The 27,021-nt window shown below is 39.6% G+C and overlaps 2 protein-coding genes across 3 annotated transcripts in view; one reads left to right on the forward strand and one right to left on the reverse strand.

Annotated features, from left to right (window-relative positions):
- Positions 1-2,492: 2,492 nt before the first annotated feature.
- The window catches only part of afap1l2 (actin filament associated protein 1-like 2), a 38,511-nt gene continuing 13,982 nt past the window's right edge, over positions 2,493-27,021 (forward strand). The window contains exons 1-4 of one of the 2 annotated variants that reach the window (XM_086139754.1): positions 2,493-2,774; positions 17,381-17,509; positions 21,061-21,126; positions 22,740-22,831. In XM_086139754.1, the coding sequence (XP_085995880.1) occupies positions 2,759-2,774; positions 17,381-17,509; positions 21,061-21,126; positions 22,740-22,831 (303 nt within the window). In that variant the 5' untranslated portion in view covers positions 2,493-2,758. Of the gene's footprint in view, positions 2,775-17,380; positions 17,510-21,060; positions 21,127-22,739; positions 22,832-27,021 lie in introns of those variants that run through there. The other variant, XM_086139755.1, reaches the window with a different exon arrangement.
- On the reverse strand, positions 23,238-25,312 carry LOC147215117 (kelch repeat and BTB domain-containing protein 13). The gene has a single exon (XM_086139756.1). The coding sequence runs from the start codon at positions 25,107-25,109 to the stop codon at positions 23,613-23,615; it is 1,497 nt and encodes a 498-aa protein (XP_085995882.1). The 5' UTR covers positions 25,110-25,312; the 3' UTR covers positions 23,238-23,612.

Consider the following 27,021-nt stretch of genomic DNA (forward strand, 5'->3'; position numbering starts at 1 on the left):
CACCAACACGTCCATTGAAGTCTGCACCAATTACCACTCTCTCATTTCTGGGAATATTCTGCATCGCTTCATCTAACTCATTCCAGAACTTCTCCTTCTCTTCAAATTCACATCCCACCTGCGGGGTATAGCCACCAACAACATAGAGCATCACACCTTCAATTTCAAGTTTCAGACTCACAAGTCTATCTGACATTCTTTTCACCTCTAGAACGTTCCTAACAAACTACTCTTTCAAGATAACTCCCACTCCATTTCTCTTCTTGTCAGCACCAAAATAGTACAACTTAAAGCCTACTCCTAATCTTCTAGCCTTACTACCTTTCCACCTGGTCTCCTGGACACACAGTAAATCCATCTTCCTTCTCTGCATCATGTCGACCAACTCTCTACCTTTTCCTGTCTTAGTCCCAATATTCCAAGTCCCTTCTCTCAGTCCCAGGCTCTTTCCTTGCCTCCTCTGCTTCCGAAAATGCCCTCCTCTACTTCTTCTTGTTCTTTGACCCACAGTTGCCTAATTTCCACCGGTACCCTGTAGGTCATCAGTACCAATGGCGGTCGTTGTTAACCTGGCCCTTATTATATGATTATGGTTGACTCACATGTTTGGTTTTGGGTAAAGTTTTACGCCGGATGTCCTTCCTGACGCAACCCCCTGCATTGATCCGGGCTTGGGAGCGGCTTAGGGAAACACTGCTCCGTGCCCCCCTCAAGGCAGGCTTGGAGAGACATAGGCCAGTGCCGCCATGAGGCTGCAATATGATGATGATGATGACGATGTGTTGGGTAATACAAGCTTTTGTATATACTATATACTACATTCTATGCAAAGTATTGTTTGTATTGTATTTTTTTATCCATAGTATTTAAGGTTAATTGTTATTCTGCAATAGTCCTCACAGATGAATAACCTGACACTTGAATTTGAGTGATGTACAAAAATCAAGCATCACTTCCTTTTTTTCAGGTTAAAGCCATTTGTGTTCACTTGAATATAAGTCGGACGAAGGAAAAAAAACGGACTGCATACAATGCAGTGCAATCTATATAACAGTGAAGTCTTTCATGAAAACTATTCAGGGTCCACAGGATTTTTTCTTCTTTTAAAGCCCCCCCCCCCCCCCCCCCCCCCCCCCCCACACACACACACACACACACACATATAGGATAGGAGAGACAACAGCTTTCCAAGCTGTAAGAGATAAGTGTTTTCATTTTGGAACATGAATAACTGGTGCCTTACTCATCTCCTTATCCCTTATCCTTATGTTATCTGCTTCCCTGAATGCCATAGTATTAGCAAATGGTACCAAGTTTATCCTGAAAAATCATATCAGGTGGCATGTAGTGAGGAAAAACAAAAAAGTTCCTCGTGAGATAATCTAGCAATGCATCTGGGTGTTAATTGTTAGTTAGAACTCTCTGTGAGCATGATTTTATGAACCAGAACAAAATGAGTCAGGTGTGATGAAAGGCTGGGGTTTATAAGGCTAATGTACATGGCAAGTGACTGTTACTTCTATGTAAAAAGAAAATCCCATAAATAGGTGTTGTCTGATCAACCAGTATGAAAAAGGGTTAGCTCAGAAGAACTCCTGCAAATAAGAAATCAAAAACTATACAAGCCACTTGCAATTTCAGGATTTTCCCAGATTCAAGTCAAGCAGGAATCAGTTATCCTGCTGGTATCATCATGTGAGGCCTTTTTCCCCCTTTCCTTTCCTTGAGTGTATTACTGGTAAACCAGTCAGTACAGCTTAACCAGTATTGGATGAACTCATACAACAGACACCTGCTATTTCTGAGCTGTGGTCTTCTGATGCAAAATGTAATAAACTGTAACCAGAGTGGACCTACTTCCTCACTGAACCACGTCATTGCCTCCACTGTCACAGAACGTAAACATAATTTGAAGTGATGTCCGGAAAAAAGAGGAAAAATCATCATTCCACTAATGGATTTCAATCACATTTTCCACGCAGGTCATGGATGTAAAGGTGTTAAATTATCTTCAGGAGTTTGTTATGCCTCTCTGCTTGACATTCCTCTCATACTTCCACTCGGTCACAGTTCTCCCACGGGCTTGTTTGGGCGGAGAAGTTCACTTTTCGGTTTCGGGAGAAAACCGCAACTGTAGAGGTCTGCCCCCCCCCGCACACACACACACACACACACACACACACACACACACACACACACACACACACACACACACACACACACCTTAAAAAGAAAAACTTAAGACAATGAACTTTGTCAGTTCTCAAGCACTAAATCATATACTTATACATGTATTTGTAAATTAATAATTGAATCAACGCAGTTCTTGGATAAAGCGTATATGTATATGTATATGTATATGTATATGTATGAGAGAATCAACTCAGCTCTTTGGCAAAGTGGGTGCGAGTTTGTTTGCGTGCACGTGTGGATGACGTCCATGTGACAATCATCTCCTGGAGCCGCATGACTCAAAGCAGTCCTCAGTTCTGGAGGAGCAGCCGGGTGTTACTTGCGGCCTCATTCTGGATGCTGCAGAGGAGGTGCGGCGGGGGAAGTTTTGGAGGAAGAAGAGAGGAGAGCGCTGTTGTTCCGTCACAAACCCCCCCAGTCCACTCTGTCGGGAGAAAACTGGACCATTGGGCTGCATTCCGCAGAAGCCGCTGCCTCCATCACTGCAAGCAAACTTTGTCAGGATTGTTCGATTTTATGTGAGGCAGAGAGCGAGCGACGAGAGGGAGAAACTGCCTGCGAGCGAATGGACAAGCACAAAGGTAAGAGGAGACATTTGAACTTTGGGTTACTTTACTGACACAAAGCTCTTAACTTTTAACACCGGGCTGTCCCCGCTGCACCACTACCCAAAACTCTGCGGGTTGTATTCATCCTTGAACCCCAAAACACCAAAGTCACGTTATTACTACTTGACATTTGCTTTATTTTTGATACACGACATAAGTAGGCTGTTTCATTAAGTGCAAAGTGAGAGGTGATGTGCGTTTGTGAGGCATCTACATCCTTCTGAAACAACATGATATTACTGTGCTGCAGTCTGTTTTGACTGGCTTGGACTCTGGTCACCTGCCACTAATCTTCATTTTCCGGATTCCTCTGGGATGGTGCTTAGTTTGGTGAGAGTATCTGTTCATACTTTTCCCACTGAATCGAGACTGTAATCAGAAGTGTATGCACCCTGTTTCACTACAGATATGAAGATGAGCTTATCCCCTTAACACCTGCAAGCTGGTTCTATAAAATAGTTTACACTGTGACCACCGATAAATTCCAGTAGCAGCAACATTGTTCTCAAAGCATTCCTCAAATTCCTGTGGTTATTTGTCCATGAAGGATGAGCAAGGCCATTTAATACTTTCCCTTTGACATAAACAAAGAATTTTGAGACAAAATGCTGAAGTGTGGCCATAAGCTCCATCTCTTTCTGTGTGATGTTATACACAAAACACATTTTTAATTATTATTTGTTGATCATCATGAATTATGTTGATCGTCAAAGCTGTGCCCTTGCCTTCACTGGTCCGGGGGAGGAAAGCTGAAAACAATGGCAACGGGTCCAACTGGAATGGGATCACCATTTTTTCAAAGCCAACGGTTGTTGCTGCAACGTCTCCGTCATCCAGCTGACTAGACAGCCCATTCTGTTTACTCCCACCCGCATTCTGCGTCTCCCTGGGTAATGGCCAGGGTTGTAAGCTGCCAAATGCAGAAGTGTCCTGTGTATAACAGATCTGGGTGGCAGATCTGGGTGGCATCGAATGGATAGGATTTTAGTTAATTCAACTGTTGATCTCTTAGTTATCAGAGTGTTAGAGTGTTGTGTATTTTCCTTTAAATTCCCTACATTATAAGTTTCAGATTTACAAATGTCAGACTAATGGTTCCTTATTTTGCTTATACATACAGAATTGCTTGTGTATTGCGTATCTCACGTTTAACTTTCACGGATGAAGCAGAGACACATCTGTCTATGCATTTTATTTATGCATAGCATATTGACAACTAAATCTGTGGTTGATAGGATTTAAACTGTTTTACTCTTGACGTGGTGATTGATAAACGACTTGAGAAAATTGAATCAATCATTAATGCTGTACTATGTCTGATAAGGTTCTATTCTGTTTTTCCATCAACCATGGGGCTACAGTGGCTGCTCACCAGGGGAGTTACAGTTACAGTTCACTTAACTACACTGGCCTTGTTTGATTAGCAACTAACAACTTTACAAAAACATGTAAATAGACAGAAAGAAGAAAAAAAAACAAGAACACATGTGCAAGGCATTTAAAGGTCATGCCCCCATCTTACACACTGCAATAATTACAAAATAGAGCTCCAATTACTCTGTAACATAGCTTTTACAAGTGATTGTTTCAAATGAAATTCTGTGAAAGAATATTAGTGAGCATTAGGTTTGTTTTAAAAGGATATGCAGAAGAGTACCGAAGAAGAGTAATGTATGCGACTTGCTTAGTGAGATGGGTCTGAGATCCAGTGGAATTTTTCTCCTTTTCCCACAGTCAAAACCTAATAAATCTCCCAGGATAGAACATTTTTATGTATTTGGTGTAGTCTGAAGGTTACCTTGGCTCAATCTTTGAGCGTCTCTGGGATCAAATAACACAATCATGATCCCATAGGCATCTCAGCACTTAGAGAAACGAAGCAAGTAAATTCCAAGCTCTGGCTGAGGGGAGGCCCGCAGTCTCAGATCCCGACACAACAACTGTAAAGTCCAGAGGGGGAAACGCCAACATAAACTGCTCTCACTATTTCAACATACATTAAAAAAATAATTACATTTTCACAAACAGGTGAACGAAAGCCATCTTCAGTCTGATCATAACATCAGCAGCTGTCTATGATAACCATATTGTCCTCAGGAAAAAAAAAAACAAAACTTCATGATTAAAACAATATCCATGTAATAAGTTGTACAATTTAGGGGATTCTATAGTCCATTGTTATATGCTGTAATGTGTTTCAGATTTTTTTGTGCTTTGAGAAGTTATATTGTGATTTTGAAACCCTGCTTATCTGTCAGTTGGATGAGTACACTCTTTTAAATTGGTCACATCTTATAGTGGGTATAGAGTATATTCATCTGAAATTGAATGCTCTTTGATACTCACATCAGTGTATGCCAGTAAAAGGAAAATAGTTTGCATTACTGAGCGCTGTAGGGATAAATAAGAAAAGTCGTCACGGGCAAGGAACTTGCATTTGCAGTAATATAGTGCAGAGAATGAACTGCTGTGTAGAACTTGTGTTCGTTCTTTGGCAGCTGTACACAGCAGCGCCAGGACACTGAATTAGATACGACTAACAGCCACAGGCAGTCAGCAGAGGGGGTACAGTAAGGGGAACCTGGAAAAAAATCAGGGGGGGGGCAATGACAAGGCAAGGCATTGTTTAGTATTCTGAATATGCTCCGTGTTTCTCGAACCTCACTCATGCAGGTTTCATTTCAGAGAAACAGAACATCAGCTCAAGTCACCGGTTCTCACACCTCCTGCCAGAAATGACGACTGGCTTAGTGAAACCACCTGTTGTCATATTTGAAAGCTCTACAGTCTTGGATGTTTGAGAATCATAGAATCACAATATGTCGGCAAGGTTGATATTTAGTTATTGTGGACAAATATATCACAATTCATGGAATGAGTCAGGATTTTGGCACAATAAAATGCCATGTGATACTTAATTTACTAAAATTGTCAACATTTTGTATTTTTGGACAGGCCCTTCGCCTCTACGCACAGACCAGAGTTGACCTCATCAGACCATTGTCTTTATCAGACGTGATCACAATTCACTGAAAATACTCTTTGTGCTTGCTTTCAGCAAGACATTAATCTGTGTGTGTGTTGTCCCTCCCAAACAGCATTTTCCAAATCTCTTCATCTCTTCACTTGGAGATTTGTGCATCTTTGTTATCCTTTGTTGGGCTCTTTTGTATAATTGACCCTTTTTCAGCAGTGGATGTTTATTTTTCACTCCGGTTGTATGATAAGCATCGTCTACACACTTTCTCATTATGCTGAGACACCACTTGAGAAAGCACTGCTGTTTTCACACATGGGTTCATTTGGAGATAACATAAATTTTACACGAGGAAACTGGTTAGTAAGTCGATGAACTGTCCTATCTGACCAATTCAGACATTTGCGTTCACATGTACAGCACCGCCAGGTAATTCCCGAGTAATTTCAGTGTTTGCGGTGCAGGTTTAAATGTGTCTACAAGTTGTATTTGTTTCTTGAAAGACCTTACCACGGAACGTCTCAAAGTTTGCAGCAAATTCATCTATATTATGATATATCACCAGTCTGGTTTTTAAAGTGCATCCAAATATCACCAAAGAAACAGAGTTCTGCAGGAAAAGCAATAAGATATTCTAAACCACCATAATAAATTGTTAAACATTATGCAGTCACTAATGTGAGTTTGTGTAATCAGTATGTCGCATGCCCAATTAGTGCCTAAATAGTTGCGGAGAAGACCGAGTCCTCTGTTTAAGAATGGCCATTCAATGTTAACAAAGATGGCTACTTTTGACCCTCTCACATTCTGTCTGCCCTTCCCAATTGAGATGGTTTCTTAAATGGTCTCCGCAGCCCTTGCTACAGAAAACACAAAATCTTCAAGTTGTTTTTTCTGACGTTGCGTTCTTTGCCAGTACAAGCTTTTGTTTTGGCTTGAGACTGGAGTATAGTAGGATGTGGTAACTTTTTCTGAAACAATTTTAATTTGATCTTGGGTGAGACATAATTTATATGAGGATTCATATTATAATAAGAGTGTCAAAGACACCATCATATAATGAGAACTGGTCAGGTGTGATCCTCTTTCTATTTGACTTTCTTTTCGGTGAAGTGTGTGAATTACAATATAAACAGATAAATGTTAATCCTCAATTTTTTGATACCAAAATCATCTGGTTCCATATAATAAAAACCAAAAAAACTGAAAAGACAAGAAAAGAAGAAAAATTTACATCTGAATTGCCTGTATATGTGGAATTGAAAACATGGACACACACACACACACACACACACACACACACACACACACACACACATGAACACACATGTGTTCAGGATATTCAGTATTTTGTCAATATGGAAAAATTATAGCATTTACAATCTGCATTTGATTGCTAATCAGGCAAAGAGCTTACAATATCTCAGAGATTATCACTTGGATACTCAGTGTTGGCTTTATCATCAGTCTCCAAGAAATACAGGTGAAACTCACCTACATGGACGACTAACAAACAAAATCTCCACCTGTTGCATATCTTGAATGATTATATATTCCTGATGGTTCATTATTTACAAGCCAGGATTTTATTCCTCAGGAGGATTGCCATCCATTATAATGTCATCTAATTGATTGATGAGTGAATCAAAATGTTTCACAGGTAAAGGGTAAAACTTTATATCGATAAATTATTGTCATTGTTGAGAAGTTTTGGTAAGCACAAATCTTCCATCTTGAAAATATCACCCAGACATTCTCTTTTGTTACTTGGTCTGAAGCAGAAGTGGTTTTATCTAAAAGGAGCTGTGCTCAAGATAACTTTGGACTTGAAATTTGCCTAACCACACCTCATTTTGAGGCAAGCACGCCTTATAGTGCAAAGAGGTAGAGGTTGTTTTTGCTGTACCAATAACTCTAACCAGACTTGCCAGATTGTTTGTTGCACACATTTGTCTCGGGAGGAGTCAAATCTGCCCCTCTTAAAAAAGTAAAACTATAAACAGTGCATACTTGAATAAACTACCTCCTGATCCCTACCTATCTGCCGGTCAAAGAAAGCTTAAATACTTTTTCTCAGATAAAACCCTTCCATGCCATTCTTTTCTCTGAAAGTGAAGGAAACTTCTCCAGTGTCAGATATTGCTGATGGCCGTGTGTTCCCTCTTTCAGGATACTTTGCTGTGGTTTGAGTCCCCTCCATCTGCATTACTTACTTGGTCTTACTTAAAACCAGGCCTTTAGCTGACAGTAATCATTCCTAGAACACAGATTGATTGAACCCTTTCTGGTGCGGGCTCAAACTTCAAGTGACAAAAACTGGACATCCCAGCTACCTGGCAAAATAAGCACAATCTTACATGCATATTTTCAGGCTCTTCCTGAAAGAAAATGCTGTCCACCCAATGCTTGCTTGGTTATTGTGCATCCTAATCTAACAGCATCTTACCATTTGACACAGCTGGGTCTTACTCAGGGAATATGCAATGTATCGCATGGGTTCCCTTTTTTTCTTGGGTGTCAGTAATTTTTCAAAAGAATTCCATGATCCCCATAACATTAATAAAACATAAAACAGAATGTAGCCACTTGAAAAAAAATGACTTTTTAAATTACCCGATTCTTAATTGGAAACTTTTAAAACTGCTTTGGTACCCACTTAAACCTGCTTTGGTACCCTTTAAGGAAAATGACACAAAGAGACACATGTCAGTGGGTTTAACCTACCTCAACCTCAGCAAAGTCAAGCAAAGATGAGAGCATCTGGGCTGGCATGGGGTCTGGCTCTTCGCTCGTATGTGTCATGGGGTGTTCAAGCCAACGAGGAGCAATGGAAGGGTAGGTAATTTAGGAAGCTGAACTGGGCCATAAAAATGATGAAAAGAAAGACGCTCTTCCTGTTCTGTGACAGTGGGGTGCCCCATGTGAATTTGGCCCCTTACACCCTTAAGGCTTTCCACTTCACTTTCAACACATCAATCACAGCTTTGTTTATTGGATACAGAAGCTGTGGATAAGACCCAGATTGTAATTTTTTTCTCATTGCTTACTTGTTTGAAAAGAACAGGTATTTAGAAGGGTCCGACAGGAGCTTAAACAGTTCTAATCGTACGCACATGTAAATACAGTAGTGTACACTCACCCTGCAGCTCTCCTGGCCACTTATCTGTGATAATAACTAAGCATAGGTTGTTTTATGAGGGGCGACACTGCTAGTTAGTTTTTATTAGTCAGCTGCTACTCCTTGTCTGCTTGCTAATCAAACCAAGACTTTGCTGGCATGTACAGCTCCACTTTTACATGACCATCTCATGGTAGCGGACTACAGGTCCAAATACTTCGGAAGCCTCAGAATACCCCAGAAGTTTCGGTGGACTAAAGAGGGGTTGGAAGCATATAATTGTGGATGTTAAACCAGGTCTCATCTGTCCAACTACCAATGGCATACAAAGTGAAGATGTTGATCCAAGCAGCAGAGATACATTGAGGATTAATATTTGATGAGGCCAGTGGTACTTACTCTGTCTCGCAATGGACTCTGAAGTTACCTGTTCACTGCAAAACAAAAAGCTACTGGCAAGTCATTGTTGGCTGGTATATGAGGAAAAAAAGACGATGAAGACGTGGCTGGGTTATCATCACAATAAATAAATGCCTGGAACTTTAGATTGATGTGACGTGGAGTCACATTAGTGTTCATTTACAGTTATATTTCTGGGCTTTAGGGGAACGTCATCTGAGTTTCTGTCTCTCTTGCAGGATATACTCCTGTAGCTACTAAATTATAACAGCTTTTACAATAATTGACTGTAATCACTATCATTTTGACCAGCTTCTAATATACCAGAAATGCTCAAATATTTGTACAAACCAGGAGAATAGGAGATTTAGAGCTAGTGTTTATTCATCAGTGCAAGTCATTTGAGCAAAGTCATTGGCCTTTGCCATTCATTCAATCTAATTTTTAAAAGTCCTCTTCAGTCAAAAGGCCTTTCTTCCTTTCTGAGCTGTTAAATATGTGAGATTCACTGTGTTTGATGTTTGTTGTTGTACGTGTTGTTGTATGATAGCAAAACACCAACCAACACCATCATGTGATGTTTATGGTTTGTAGCAGGGGATCCATCTTACTACCTACAGATTCACATAGTATTCACCTATCTACACAATGCATTGAATCACAGTGCTGAGATAGTGATACAAGGGCTTTGGTTTCTCTCTCATTTTGCATCACAGTTCAAGGCGCTTTGATCAAACATTTATAATTTTTGAACATTGTTGCAGAATGCCTCCAGCATCTTTTTATGATGCCAGATCAAGAGAGGCAAAAAATAACAAGACAGCAAGTTTTCGTGTGAGATTTATATTTGAATACAGTCTGATGAGTTTTCAACAAGCTGCTATAGCACCAAAAAAGTGGGTCGCAGGCTTCCCATAACGTTTTCTCTAACTGATGTGTTACTTCAAAAATGAACGCTTTAACTCCTAAAAATGGGCATAATATAGAAATGCTTGCTTAATGAAATTAGATGGTTTTGTTTTGCATCAAAAGGCTCCATAAATGAGAGGATGTTGTCGGTGCTGCAAGGATTATAATTCACTCTGTGGTCCAGCTTACTTGGTCCTTTCTTGACAAAGTCAAACCAATCTTGTGGTCTGCTCAGGTTTTTACTTTTTTACACTATTGCTGCTTACAAAAAGAGGCTGGAGTGTGAAAGATCTGCAGGATTTTCTTGGAGCACCATATCCTATTTATAACATGTATCAGCCCAGTGTTCATATAAAGAAATGGTATGAGTAAGAGAAGTTTTCAGGAAGTAAGTTCAAAAGGTTTACTATGGCCATGTTTTTAACTCTTTGTTGACCACAAAGAGCAGCAGCTTTCTGCTGAGTTATATCAAATTTTCTGTTGATTTGCTCTGATTTCCACCAGCTCCCCCTGTCCTAGCTCTTGCTAACTATCTATTTAAGTTAAGTTAAGATAAGATAAGATAAGATAAGATAAGATAAGATAATACTTTATTGATGCCCATAGGATAAATTTGATTGTTGAAATTTCATGATACCATGGGGTGGAAATCCTTGAAAAGGAGACATAATCTTTTAATTTCTAATGTATTTATTTATTGTTTGATGTTTTTTGCCATTTATTTATTTATTAAGCAATCCATAAGTGTTTGCCTCTCTGTGTATACTCCTTTCCCAACCCTCAGCATTGCTATCACACACAGCAGCCCCTTTCAATGAAGTCATTATTTTGACACTTGCCTTTTTTCCAGGTTTCTAGGGTAATGACACCAAAACACAGCTTGAAATAACCCACCCATGTCCACTCAGATGCTGCCACAAAGCTGATCCAAGCATGCTGCAGAGACACAGACCAATGGCTATCTGCAGTCAACAAGAATCAGTAACCATGGTGTTTAATACTTACTTTACTGGTTCCAGTTCTTCCTTTTACCATCACTTCCCTATACTTGCAATGAATTATCTCAATGGACCACTTTTCTAAATCCATTAATCTTTAGTTTATTTTATGGACTCATATCCTAAAAAAAATCATTTTTAATTAATATTTATTTTTTTCCATTTTCTAGATTGGAGCTCTCCCTTTCAGTTCAAAAAGGAAGTAACTGTCTGCTCTCATTGTTTTACCACTATGTAAACATTTGTGTTCACTTGCCAATATTTGCCAAAATATTAATAGATGATTTAGCAGTTAGGTAAGCGCTCACTTTTCTATATGTCCTTTATGTCCTTATGTACACATGGTGACGATAGAGCTAGTCACTGCAATGAGGATTGAGTGTGTTTTTTGTTATTGTTGAGCTGCTTGGGAACAAATTTTTGTCTGTGTTTGCAGTATGTTTCTTGACATTTTAGTGGTAAATTGGTTGGATAGAGTCTGAGTCATCTGATTAGTGAAAGGAGACCTATGTGACACTGCTCTCAGTACGATTAGTAACTTCATTGCAAATCTACCAAGGGGACGCACCTGTTTAGAGTGAAGTCATGTGAATGGGTGGGTGTCATCTGACAGACAGAGGTTGTTAGTTAAAAGTTCAAAAAGTGTAAACATGGATGTTAAAACAGCAGTGTGAGCACATCTGCAGCTATTTTCCACATCTGCACCACATCCCAAAAATACGACTGTGATTCAGAGAGAAAAAGGAGAGCTTTCAGAACAGACCTCAACCAGCCTTGAGCTGAACAAGCAAGTAACATTTTGTCAGTTTATTGCATCATGAGGGTGAGGAACGTAACTTAAATGTTGTATTGTTTTCTGTTGGCCCAAATCATAAACATGCATGAAAAGAACTAAAGCAGCAGATATAATGTGATAAAACCAAAAAGTGTAATTTCCAGCTATGCAAGAGCAGACAGGAACACTGAGTCAGTTTGATAGGAGACAGGCAACCAGCAGAAAATGGCATATGTTCATAATGGTTGCATAAAAGTGACAAAAGTAGAAATTCAGAGTAATTCTGCATTGAATTATCATTGTTTACCCATAACAACAAGATCTAAAACATTACTAGTAAATCACCAAGGGATATTTAAGATATATTTGGGGACAGTGTGTTGCAGGAGGTAGAGCAATTGTCTTTGGAACAGAACGTTCCTGGTTTGATTCCTGGCTTGTCAAAGTGTTATTGAGCAAAATGCTGAGCCCCTGCTGTTCCCGCTGGTTGACGGCAACCTGCTCATGGTTCATCCATGATTGGTTAATTGCAGAGAACGAATTTCCCCATGGGGATGAATACTTTATATAAAGCTTTCGCGGTTTCAAAGCACCTTGTACCGGGTAGCATTCACCTAGTCATGTACACACACTCACACATAGATGGTGTCAGAGCTGCCATGCAAGGCACTGTGGGGGCTTGGTATTGATCCTTGAATAACTACATTAGCTCTGACATTTAATAGTACAAAACTATAATAAATGTAAGTATCATAAATTGGAGCAATTAAAAATGTTGTAATCCTCTTATAACGTGGTAACTTTGCCCGGAAATGGGCCTGTTGTTGTATGTGGCTTTGTGGCTTTACAAAATTCCATTTACTTTAACTTTTGCCCTTTTCTTCTTATTTTAAGCACTTTTACTGGATTTGTAATATGTTCTCTGAATATCTCCCTCAGCCCGCTCACAAAAAAATATCAGCGACCCTATTTAACCTGGAAATAGCTTGATTGAAATGAGAAGCCATGTGTGCCTTGTTAATTAGTATGATTCAAATAATAAACTTTTTACCCTCCCCTGGCCCTGAGACTTTTACCCCATAACCCTCTGTATTGCGTCCACCCCTCTCCTCGCCTGACATATATGAATACTTACCGTATGTATCTATTGGCCTTGACTGATACTTATAGCTACTGACCTCGTATATTTTGTAATATTCATGCCAAAAGTGCTGTACTTGGGTCTTTTCATGAAGGTGTAATAGTTGGCACGCACAAGCTGCTCTCCAATTATACCAGTAGGATGAAGTATTCGTGCTAATCCCTGCAGTGGTGGGGCCTCTCAGTATTAATGCAGCCCCTCGAGCCACTCAGAAATGAAATGCTGCCAGGACTCTAACAAGACCCTCTTGTGCAACAAATTTGTTAAAATTGAACGAGGATTAAGGACTCGAATCTGGCCCTTTCTCAAGTTTAAATGGCTTGTAGTGAGTCAGAAATGATTTTGACATGACTGCTTTTTGAAAGCCGCTCTGTACTTATCCAGCTGATATGCTGTAGGATTTATCCTGCTTTGACCTCGGTATATCTAAGACCTGAGATAAATGTAGAAATTGGTGGTAATGTACAAAACACAATTACAGAGTGCAGATATTTCCAAATATAACATTTGCCTTTTTTTGTCAGCAAAATTTCAGCACAGTCAATGTAATACCTTTATGTGCAATCTTCAAAAAACATGTATAATTTAATTGTTTACATGGATGAGATTTGTCTTTGGTTGGTGCAAGGCATATAATCAGAAACGCTTAGGGAAAATTAAAAATCCCAAAACAAACACACACTAGATACCTAACTCATAAGTCAGAAGGTCATATTGTCCCACCATCACTTTGGTTACTTGGAACTGAAGAAGCCCCTCGGATGAGGGGTGAAACGTCTTCAAGGGAAGAAAATCAAGTAGAGTTGTTACAAGAAGAAGATTTTGACAGAGGTTAAAAAAAATTTTTTTTGTTAATGTCAAATATGTTGCAGGCTGAGTTGGTGTAATGATAAGTTACTGCCAATTCATGGATGACATTATCCAAGAAATTGCAACTGAATTTACTGAGGAAAAAACTGTTAGTGAGAGGTCAACACAAATTTGGACAGCAAAATTAGAGAGTTAATGTGAGATGGGATATTTATTTATAAAAGTCAATATACAGGTATAGTGGCCTCCCCTAAGAAAGGTCCCTGACACTGATACCAGGCTGTTTTTAAAAACATATTTTCAACATTCTTTAAAAGCTTTAACCAGGTAATAAAAGAACAAAATACTGAAGTGCCGAATACAAAAAACAATACTTTTCTAGTGTGAGAGAACTTAAACATAAACAAAACTGTTTATTTGCATTAATGGAATTAAGAATCAACCTAAGGCCTCAGGATAAGAAATTCCCCTCGTGTGTTATGTTAGTGTTTGGAAAGTTTTGTTTCTTAATTCTCACATTTCCTGTTTACTGGGTCTTTCTTGAATCACAAACATTAAAGTTTCATTAGCTTAAAGCACTGAAGCAGTCTGGCTCTCCAATGGCCTCTCTATTGCAGTGAGTTGTTTATGCTTTGGAGGCTGTGGTCAAGCCATAACCCACAGAGACAGCCGGTTGCAGACCTCCCGGTCCTGTTAGCTGACTCCGTTTCCCAGGGTCCCCTCAACCAAAGGGCATTTAAGTCAATCTCTGCAAACACACAAGGAGGAGACACTTGAAAAATGTTTGGATTCATGCTGAGCACCCAAACATAAACAGCTAGAAGCCCCATAGACATGTAAATGTCTGCGGTTTTAATCAGTATTGTAACTATTATACAATGGAGAGTCAGGTGACATTTCTGATTGGCTTTGTCATGGCTTCGTGCACTTTATATTACTTCTATCCCTGTTGGTAAGACTATGTTTCACTATGGAGATGTCTATGCTACAGGTCCTTTGACCCTGGGCCCCTCAGAGAAGTTGACTCAGCTTGAGTGGGAGTCATTAAAAACAACCAAGCCTGCCTTAACTTTGGGAAGCCTTAGTTTCATTTTGAAAAGCAAATTCATCAGGATCTGGTCATCTAAAGAGTAGGCTATAAAGTGCAATGTTTACTAGATCTGAATTAATTTCTGGTTTGACCAAATCACCTTGCGCTGTTTTGACGTCACAAATTAATGCATGGGTCTAACAGGAGGCCCCAGGTCCCTTCATCAACTCATTGATGTGGTCATCTGAGGCCCCGCTGTTAATACATTTTAGCAGTAAGGAGAAAACATTAGCTGACAGTAATGAGGCTTCACACTGATAAGAGCAGTTTGTTTTCCTTGTGGTCTCACGTGCTGGTTGTTTTTTTCAGATTCTGATCATTTTTACCCAAAAAGGCCTTTAATGAAGTTCTTTCAAATCAGTGTTTTGTCTGTTATTGTGAAAATCTTTAGTTTTCCCTATTCAGTTTGGTTTGAACGGGAATCGAATCCTTGATTCATCTTGCATCTCTTCGCAAAAGGAGAAGTTCATTGGGATGCCAATATGAAATCTCAGTTTGGCTGTGATGAATCAAGAAATGTTTTTTGGAATTTTAGCGATTTCTGTATTTTTATTTTTTTTTAATTCGTAGATTTTGATATTCATTGTCTTTTACCTCTCCCTGCAAACAAACTCAAGACTGAACTTAGATTGTGGAAATTGGGACAGTTTCAACTACTTCTAAAGTGGATTGAGAAAGGAAATTGTCTTAAGCAATACTTGCAGTTGCCAGGCAACCTTCAAATGAACAAATAATTGGTCCGAGCCAAGAAATACTTGGATGCACAACTACCAGTCCAAGTCCAATAAAATAGGGATTTTTTTTTTTGTCTGCATTTTTTTAAACTGATAAACAAATAATTGATTAGTCATGTTGGTTAAGGCCCCATGGTGGCGCAGGTGTTCGCACTATTAACAGAAAGGAAATGCCAGGTTCAAACTGAATGTCTTTTTTTTCCATGAGAAATCAGCATGTTGTTACCAAGCAAGTCGGGCTGATTGCAGTTGTCTCATCCCTTTGAATGTGAGAAGTTTCCTGTCTATGTGTCTGACGGAAAGGCCACCCTGCCCAATGTGTACCCTGCCTCTCATCCAGTAATAGCTGGTCTTCACTCCAGCTCAAAGTGACTGTGCCAGTACAGAAACATCACGAGTCAGAAATAATACATCGTTTTTTATTTTTGTTGGACAGAAAATTGGGGCAGTTTCCCTACTTCTGTGTCCTGAGAAGGGTGAATTAATTGTAACACTTTTAGTGAAAACTGTTGTAAAAAAAATTAATGGACAAAAATATCGAAATGCCAAAGCATTTCATATTTTCCAATATAAAAAAAATGTGCATCAGTTATAGATTTAATTATTTTACCATTTTAGTACCGAATTTATTTAAAGATTAATGTCATTACCTTATCGTTAAGAGTTGCCTCATATCAGACTAAGAGGTCCCGTTGGCCAGAGATTCCTGCATGCTTTCTTTTCCTGCTCAAGGTGGGAAGATGTCACATTTGCTGTCATATTTGTACAGAACAAATAATCCTAAAAGCAGTAGTAACAATATTACAACAATTACATCAGAAAGATAAAAAAATATATTATATAAAAACAACACCAAAATGTGTGCCTGTTCATATCTTTTTTCTTTGGGCAAAACTGATATCACGACTCACTGCATAAAAGACAATATCTATAAATAGTATCAGCTCTAATGGGATTCATGCATGGGATCTCCTCCACCTTTCCCTTTAATCAAGTCTTTCTTCTTTACTACCCCTCTGCCTCATATTCCGGTGGACGCAATGAGGCCCTCTCTAGCAAGGGGCCCATTCATAAGGCCAGGAGACAGCAAAGGGAAACACAAAGAGCTCCCCACACAGCTGAGAAGGCTGTGAGCTCAGCGCTGACCCCTGAAGGATGTGTGTGGGCTGCGCCCAGACACAGTGGCCCCGCCGACTTCGAAACCAGGCTCCTCCCACCTCTGGAATTGACCTTTCACTAAACCCTGTATGACCTGTAAGGAATCATCTGAAGCTAGAGGGAGATGATTAAGTGATATATCTCAATGGCCGTAGATTGCTGGCAGAAACAAACCACTGTAGAGTCTCTCCCATGACAAGTACTGGCGTGACACTTGAAGCGCAAAGCAGGGGAAATCAGTGTGACAGACAAGTTGTACTCCCTCCAGGAATGTATTGATAGTTCTTGCTTCCTCAGCCTTGGCACTTAACAGGCTAAATTACCGACGAAGAGTGTGACAATCCTGGGCTAGTACGTTTTCCCCAGTATTCTCATATACTCTTAGGTCATTATATGTTCAATAAAATGTAGCATAATGGAAAATTTCTCATGTGTATCTAATCGGCCCAATTTCTCCTCTGTGATTTCAGTGCTGGACCAGCTCCTGATGGAGCTTCACCACTTCCTTGTCATCCTGGACAAGGAGACCTTGAGTGGAAATGCCACAATTCAGAAGGGTTTGCTCTCAGATCTCCTACAGTCCTACAGAGCTTCCAATTGTAAGTATGAAACACTCCAAGCAGACCTTTGGCATAACACAGGGAGTGGGGAAGACACAAGGTTTTCCATCCAAATGCCAAATAGATTTAGTCATGTGGATTACAACACTTGTCTGATACATTTAAGCACAAAAAACAGATATACTGTTTGAAAACTGGTGCTAGTTATGTATATGTAATTATCCCATAGTGAAATTACTCCAAGAGAAATTAAAGACAGTTGATCTGTCTTTCTTTTAGAACCTTTACATATTTTATTCCAGCAGTTTAGAAAGGAGAAATTTTACAAATGTATTACAATATGAGGGATATTAAAATGTAGGTGAATGATACAGGCCTATGATACAGATCCACTATCAATTGTGTGGATAGTGGATAGCATTTGAGAAACAGCTGTAGTTTGCATACATGAAAGTTGGCCGATTTCATAAATTAGTAGGGGCTATAAAGGGCCCTTAATAAAAATGAAACATTTTCTTCATAGGACTGCAATCAAGCTCTAATGAGAGTTACCCAGAAGCAAGTTCCAAATGACTTAGTTCCCCTTTCCTTTCCTTTCCTTTCCTTTCCTTTCCTTTCCTTTCCTTTCCTTTCCTTTCCTTTCCTTTCCTAATGTTGTCGTTTTGGTGATTGGATGATTTGCATGCGGTTCGAGGTTTAGTTTGATGTTGGTTAATCACAGTGGATTTTAGCTTTAATTTGCCTTCACACAAAGCAGGTCATACAACATGCGGTCATGTGTGTGGTTTATTTTTTCCCACATATGAATGAGCTTCCAATGAGAGTCTGGGTTTCAGCTTCAGCAGCCAACCATGCAATTTCTTTGTCATTTCAAACTCTTACCTACTAATGTGTAATGATTACTCTCTTGCAAGGCTCCTTTATCAAAACAATTAGGATCTTTAGTTTATTTTAGCGGTTAATATACCAACGGCATTGTAACTTACTTTCTTTTAAGGAATTAATGAGTTGCTATTCTATGTCGCTATGTGGTTATGTGAAAGCTGCACATTAACAAACAAGAAAAGAGCCCCTGGGTAATCTTCAAATGACGTTAAAGACTCTGCTAAGCTGCTCAAGATGGGTTTGGTTTTCTTATCTGCTGTCATGAAAACATAACTTATAAATGCTGCGACTGCTGGTGGGCTGAAGTGATTTATTGGGTCAATTAGTTCTGAGCTACCAGCTTGAGGTCAGGTGTCTACCAGTCATTGGTGTGTACTCTATACCAAGAAATGTCTCCCGCCTCTCCCTTCAGGATCTAGCTTCTTTTTTTATCTTACATAGAAAAAAAATACTTTAAGCTACTACTTCTACTACCTCTATTTGTTTTTTACTTTGCACTTGCACTTTCAGCTTCAACCTATGGGCTAGCATGATATCTGTAGTTCTCTTCTGACTGCATCCTTTAAATGGTTGCATTACTCATCTACTGAATTTGATGAATTTCCCTAAGAGACAGTAGAGTTCATCTTATCTTATCTTATCTTAAATGGTGCAATGGGTCAAAACATTACTTTATGCTAATATTTGTAATAATATGCATGCTACTTTTTTTACTTTTCTGACTGTCCCCTTTTACTTTCGGTGTCATATTTGGATTGGAAAGTCATATCACTCACTGAGACGTGCAACCGTACACCAATACACACATACACACAAGCAGTCATGCTTTTCCATGTTCAGGTCCTGGACATGTTTCTCTGTGCTTCCTCTTCTGGCTCCGAGCTGTATCAATTTTCCGAAGCTGCATTTATCCACTGGGGACACTCACTTCCTTTAAGCAACAGTTTATAAATAGATTTTCAGCTCAGTTCCCTGAAAATCTGTTTTCACTGTACTGGCAAAAACATAGTTTGACTGCTGCTGCTGCTCAGTTTCACCTCACAACATCGATTTCAGAGAAGAATCCTTGTCACTGAAGGTTTAACTTTTGTTTGATTTTTTCTGAGCTTATAAGCTTTGTTAGCTAAAATATACTTAATACAATCACAAGCCCTTGCTCGTAGCTGCCGCAGCTCAAAGCAAATTCCCATAACAGGTTAAAGTAAGTGGCAGAAGCCAACTTTGCCAGAACCACAGGTTTTATTGTTTCAGAGGAGACGGTCATTCAGGCTGTTTATTTGGCGATGTCATGGCAATAGCTTCAGCAGCTTGTAATTGTTTCACTGTGTCCAGACAAAACTCAAACCTAGCGCAGCCTTTCGCTCACTAAGCTGTCTTAAGAGCCGAGTTTGACATCAGGTTTCATCATCTCTTTATGTTGACTGAATAATTCTTTACCATCATAAAGCCTTAATTAAAGCATTATATTGTCCCAATATAGTTGACTTAACTCGCAACATTTCAAGCCTGTTGTACGCAGCCCTATATAAACTTACAATTTAATTATTGTTTTAAGTTTATGAAGTAATACTTGAATTTTGGCCAAACCTCAGTCGGACTTTAAATCATATAGTAAATCTATTTGAGGTGCAGTCTGGTTTGGGGACAGTGTTTAGTATATTTAGTTGAATGATCATCTAAAACTTCAAAGATAAAGTAACACAGAGCTGCGTTTGTGCAGCCATGAAGTTTTCTGACTAATGTTAGATGAATGTCTGCTCCATCCAGAGTGGGTGTCATCTACACAATGAACCTCTTATTTGGGTGGAAGCTCATCTTTTGTACTGGACATTTCATAAATATGAGAAAAGTTATAATTTTCATTGATCCTCTACCTATACCACAAGGGAACTCATCCTGAAGCAATACATTGTGGCAAGTTGGAGCTTTTGCAATGTGACAAATGGAATCAAGGATGCTCTGCTTGTGGGATATTGCTCCTTAGAAGACATTTTTTAGTTCAACCAGCAACAAACAGGGAAAACCCAAGGTGCCCATCTCACAATGCCAACAGTTAAACTAAGGGTGCACCCCCACCTTACGACAACGAACGGTGCAGGTTTGTGTCACACGTCAAAAACATTTTACAATTATTCATACAATTTAGTTCTCTAACACAGAACCATGACAGGCTTCCAAAGGTCATTGTAGCCGCAAAGGATTCTTGGGGTCCGACAACCAGTCTCCCCATAATACGCAGTAATATGATACACTGGAGAAATTTTGTTCTTGTCTTAAATCCTGACACCCCTTATATTTCATTATCCTTACTTATTTATTTCTGTTCATCTCATTTTAATGTATCTATTTTTATACCTTTCTGTATGGAGCATCTGGAATCACATAATTTTGTCCATGATCAATATGCATTTATAACTCACTACCGCGGAGGAGATGCATAAAGAGCCCTGAAAATCCAAGATCAGATTATAAACTCTCATTATAATACAATATTGTGGATAGTTAATCAATTTGAGACAGTTTCTTTCATTATAATGGTTTTTATTTCACACCATGGGAGATATTAGAAAACAATAATAGGCTTTGGACTCAGAAAGTATGACCAGGTAATAGTATTCATGTGGCATACAGAGTTCCATTCATGCCGACCTTCAAGATGCTCCTGTTGAGTGTTGCTCACACTGACATTTTTGGTCTCCATGCAGGTGGTGATGAGGAATATATCTACATGAATAAGGTCATCCTTGGTGGAAAGGACAAAGGCGAAAAAGGTTTGAGTTTCAAATGGTTCCTCTTTGTAGTATGGTGATGAACCTCTGGACTTTCAGTATTTGGTTGGATCTTATCCTTTATTTATGGACAAATCCAACATTTTAGCAGTGTAAGCAGCTTTAAAGGGTGCTTTGTTTTTCTTTGACAAAATCCTGACTACTATGCAACTCAGGCCAGCCTCTGTTGTACACTGTTATTCAATGCAACCATGGCAACACACTACAGTAACATGAAATAATACTATGATACCTAAGTGTTGTCATTATGAACTTGCTGACCCTTTTATTTGCAAAATGAATAAATAAATCATTCCGAAGTAAAGCCACAAAGAGAAAGACTAAGACGATACAACAATCATTTGTTGGAAAATATAATCAACCACTGATTCATATATTACTATGATCACAAGCTGAGAATTAGTATCTCCAAGAACTATTGAAACCTTTCAGAACTCTGAACCTGTCTATTCATAGTAACTCTGTTGTGGTGTTGAACAATTACATTCTTGTCCAGCCATGCTCATATAAAAACCATGGCAATATGCAATGTGAAGCTGAAAAGCAAACTGTTACAGTAAAAGAAGCATTTGAAATAAGGATTTTTAACCAAATCATGTCAATATCGACAATTATCTGAAAAAACAGATTTGGTGTTGACATTAAAGGTCATGTATCTGCATTTAAATGAAAATTAAAATATGTGCCTTTAACTTAAACAAGCATTTCAAAACATTTATGAAGCATATTTACTCAAAAAAAAGCTGTATCATCTTGATAGGTGGTAAGTCAAATTAGCCTTGCCTTGGTCATCTACAAATAAAATCCAGCCCTCTTCCCAATCAAAACTGTTGTTTACAAGTCATGGTGCAACAACATAAGACGAGTTACTGCTAGTTGCTTTCAGACTTGAAAGAGGAATGATTTTGCAATCTTATTTTAGCCACTATAGCAAGACAGACCTTTTTAGCTGACTTCACTACATCAAAAGTCTATTGACATGTAAGTGTTGTGTCATCTAGAAGATTTATTGTATCATTACAACCCTATTTTGCAAATTGATCAGCTATAACATGAGTGGACACCATCCAGCATGCTACTTAAAAATCTAATTTTATTAAACTTATGTACTGAAAGGTTGCTGAAGTGAGAACATATTTGTTACATTACTGCACCTCTTACTCAATGGAATTTGACTCAAGTGAAAGCAAAGGCCACAGAGACCCTCTTCTCCCCCCTCATCCACCATTTCCTGTCTGTTTCTTCATAACTGTTCAACATCTGAAACTGAACTGTTTTGTTTGGACCTTGATAAAAAAATTCTGTTTGAGCAAGCACTGGGCTTACACAACTTTTTTTCTTTTTTTTTCTTTTTTTTAAACCTATTTTTAAGTTTTACAGTATTACTGGTGGTTGAGATTCAGAATTTAAGTTTTAAGGATTATGTGGCAAATCTCAACCAGAAATTAACTGACAGACTGACAGACAGGCAGATAGATACATACATACACATAAGCATACATACATACATACAAAGACTTATTACGGGAAAAAAATGAAAAATCTGACATTGTCTTGTCTTGATTTCCACATTTCTTGACACTTTTATGATCTAGATGACAGAGCAGATGTCCTGTTCAATGGAAAAGTAGCAAAACATGTCCCCGTCCCACAGAAGAGTCTTCCTGACCTTCCGCCCCCCAGAACAGTAAGTGGTTCCTCCAGAGTGGATGAATATGTGAAATGGTTTGGCTTTTTGAACCTCTGCAGCTGTGCTGCATGGAAAAAATTAACTTCCTTCAATCAATAGTGTACAAGAGAAAGTGAAGCAACATATACACCGAGCACAAAAGATGTACAAACTACCTCTCCGTTTCCTACTAAACTATAAATGAATGCCTATGAAGCTTTGTCACAGAAAAAATAAACATCACATTTTCACATCAATATACTCTAAACAGTGCAGTGCGTGGCAGTTCGAACCAAATCTATTTCCCGCAGCCCTCAAAGTCCAAAGTGTGATGACAAATACAATGGATTCTCACACAGAAACATGTATTTAATCACTCATGGGTCATCAAACTTGCTGTGGTGTTCAGGAGTGTGTGAGAGGCCTGTGGGGTATTAAATATTGACCAGGACATTACTAGCTCCTGAATTGGCCCAGTGTGGCTTCAGGAAACAGAGAAGAATGAGAGGTTTAGAACATCCCAACACAGACTTTGAACTTTACACATCCTCGCGCATGCACAGTGGCATACACTACAGTAACAGCTGTTACTAATCAGAACAAATCCCTAGTGTCAGCATTTGTGTGTGTGTGTGTGTGTTTGTCTATACAAATGCCTCTGAATGCGGAAGATCTGCTGTCTTTCCCCTAATATACGCTCTTGAGTATTATCTGGAGTCAGTGGTGTCCTAATTAGGTGTTTCTGTTTAGAAATCCCTAAATAACATGATGATGTTGTTTAGTTGTCATAGTTGTCACCCTACAGCTGCAATGCGGCTTCCACAAATCCTTCAGATGTCTGTGGCAAAGGAATTTCCACTTCCTTCCCTTCTGCACCCAGCCGTGGTATAACTTGTGCCATCTTTGGAAGCCGGAGTAAACATGTCCACAGTGAACCGCTCTTTGGAAATCCCTTCATCTGCCGGTGTGGCTTCCATCCATCTCCAGCGATAGCATACTGAAGTGTTAGCATGTGTTTCACTGTGAACACAGAGTCCCCTCTTATCATGGCAGTGAACAGTGACCCCTTGCTATTAATGTAATGTCCCGGCATGGCGGACCATTGGCCTGTTGTAATATTATAGTAATCCATATTGCAACGTAGAAAGTCATCACCAGGGCCATTTCGCATGACATACAAATTATCCCTGTGGGCTACCATATAATGGCCATAACTCTGAGGTCTCTTCATGGTGGTGGTAAGTTTCCACTCGTCTATTTTTGGTATGTATTCGTAGATATCTGTGGTATCCGGCGGCTTCCAGAAGCAAACAAAAATCCGACGTCTTGCAACAGCGCAAGCAGCGGCGGCCACTGGCCGAGGTGCTTGTTGGATAAACGCCCACTCCCCTTTCTCAGTGTCATAACGCTCTGCTGTTGAGGTGATGCATTTTTGTAACTCACCACCAATGGCGTACAGCTGTCCCTCGTGCCCAAGTAAGGTGAAGTCAAATCTTGGATGCTGTGGGCCAGGTAAAGTAGTCCAAATCATTGACTCAGGGTCATAGCAGAAACTGCAGTCCACAGTTGCCTTATTGTAGCCATAAACACCCCCTACAATGTACAATTTGTTGTCAAGCACTGTAACACCAGCCATTGAGGTGCTGCAGAGGGTGGGGAGATTTGTCAGGTGCTTCCATTCTCCTTCTTTTTCATCTAGATAGCAAACAATTCTGAATGAATCATGTAGCATTTCCATCGAAGGGGAATGGGTACCAATAGCAACATAAGAAGCAGGAGACAGTGACTGAGAATATCGTAGCAGCTCTTGAGGAACGTTATTCTCTGCTGTTTCTCTCAAGTCATCGAAAGCGTCACAGAGAAAAAGAGCAGCACTGTGAAAGAGTGTAGGCACCCCAAAAATGAAGGCTGCATGGTAAAGCAAGAGGCAGTTGTCAGTGTCAATGATGTCACAAAGATACTGAGCCAAACAGGGAACCTGCAGGAAAGCAGCACACTCAACAGCGTCTACAAGCTCATCCGGGTCACTGATATTTAGAATTTCACCCCTGCAGACTGCAAGGGCAATGAGGAACCCTCTAGCACACACACACCCCTTCAGATAAAGCTCATTCTGCCGGCTTTCTATCATTCCCGAGTGAAAAAGAGCACAGAAGTAGTTGCTGTGACTTTCCAGCAAGGCCCGTTCCACAGTGAACCAGCTCTCCTCCACCCTCACTCTCACCAAGCTTGCCAGTTGGTGTGCGTTCTTCCCACGAATATCCTCGTCATGTCCCAGGCCTTGAACCACTTCCATGATCTCTGGGTCTCTTCCTCTCCTAAAACGTACTTTCAAATGACAATGCAGAGGCAAGCGGAGGACTCTGGTGACAATTTACCATTTTTTCCACAAAGCTGGATGGTAAACAAAGTGAGGGTTCCATTGCGCCTTGTCTGCATGGTCTGAAAATAGGGTAGCACTATAGATAGTAGCTGCTCCACTTGAAAGCGTCAAGCAGGGAAAGGTAATCTGTTGACATTCACAGTAAGCAGTGGTGTGGCCACTGGCAACTGGTGAGTATCATAACTGCCACCTGATTGGATAGAATAAAACCCCATCCAATCAGGATAAATCTTACTGAGTCATTTTTAGGATGCATATTTTGTGATCGTCTCGGTTTATAGCTCTGCCCTATTCTAAGTGTGGTACTTAAAATAATTGTTATATCCAAATAGGGAAACCCCAAAATCTTTTACCAGAAACAGAAAGGTTCAGGTCAACATGTTCTCATGCAGAAAAAGAAATACTGCTTCAAAATTCAGGTCATAAGATTTTTTTTTTTTTTTTTTTTCTTTCCCTTGGTAATTGAACAGACATTCACCAGCATTTCAATGTCCAGTCACTTTCAGTTTGAAATGAATCATTTTCACATGCTTTTAAACAAGGAGTTGCAGTTACAAAAATAAGAGCATTAGTAAGACTGGAGTTCTCCTGAATCTTGACTTCCAAAGTTGAGTTGCACTGATTATTTTTATCACTACCTTCTCCGTCGCTCTCCACTCCTAGCAGGCTCACAGATACACTCTGTGTTTTCGCTGCACCGGATTCTTGGCATGGGAACCAGGGATTTTCCATGTTCCTCTAACTGTTTTTGGGTTCTTTTTCCCAGTCTCCACTCAAATCCCCTCCACCACACCCCAATTCTTCATCCGCCACCCCCTCCCCTTGCCTTGTTACTCATGCCCTGATCCAGTTCTTTCAATTTCTGTAGTGTGGATATGCATGGGTGGATGTGAACATGTGTTTGAGTGGGCGTGTGTGTGTGTGTGTGTGTGCGTGTTTGTGTGTGTTTATGTTTGTGTGTGTGTGTGTGTGTGCGAGTGCCCTCGCGCGCAAAAGAAACAATACATACACCTAGCATGTCCCCTTTCCAGCTGGGCAGTGGAGTAGCTCTGCAATGCCCCCCCTTTAGCCTTGGCCCATAAAAACAGATTGAGTTTTTCCAGGAGGTTATTGAAATGTAGAGAAATACAGAGGGAGTAAACGAGAATAGATAGTGATAAGGGGGGGTGGGCGGTCCACAGAGAGACTGCCGTCGCCGCTGCTGCTGCTCTGGAATGCCTAAGCTCTTTGTTTTAATTAATAACAGATGCTTTAACGGCTGTTTAGTTTTGTGTTTTTACCATAGGGCAAGCCCCCCCTCCATTTTTTTTCTTATTGAGTTCTCGTCCTGTGAGTATTTGCAGCTGTTTAACTGACCAATTTTAAGGTCACAGAGATAACATTCTGCTTTAAAAAACAATATTTGGTTATAGTTTTTGAAAAACAGCCACTTTTATTTAGTTATTTGCCTTTCTGCATTCAAGATAGACTAAAAGAAAATTCAGAGTTGACATCATTTCTTGTCAAACCACAGTTGGAAAGACAGGATTTTAACAGACTATATATCATTAAAGGGAGTTTCTATAAACTCAAGACAGACACACCTATATTTAATGCACTCATTACAGATATTGGTTACACCTTAGCTTGGCAGGTCCGCTCTAACCCTGTAAAGTTTTTACCTCCCCGTTTTAAATTTCTCATACATCCCTTTTCCTTACTGGCTCAGGGATTTTTAAAGAGAATAAATGGGATGTCAATTAATTCTAGCTTTGGTATTTGCTGATACTTACAATATGAAAACTCCTAACAGCCTGACCATTCAAAATTGACATTAACCTCCTAA

The sequence above is a fragment of the Fistularia commersonii genome, chromosome 32 (genome assembly GCF_037954325.1).
Source record: "Fistularia commersonii isolate RoL2024-O1a breed Wild chromosome 32, RoL_Fcom_v1.0, whole genome shotgun sequence".
In the NCBI taxonomy this organism is placed as follows: Eukaryota; Metazoa; Chordata; class Actinopteri; order Syngnathiformes; family Fistulariidae; genus Fistularia; species Fistularia commersonii.

What these genes read in the sequence shown, in the direction of transcription:
- LOC147215117 (XM_086139756.1), bottom strand. Translation starts at nt 25,109, where the DNA reads ATGGAAGTGGTTCAAGGCCTGGGACATGACGAGGATATTCGTGGGAAG.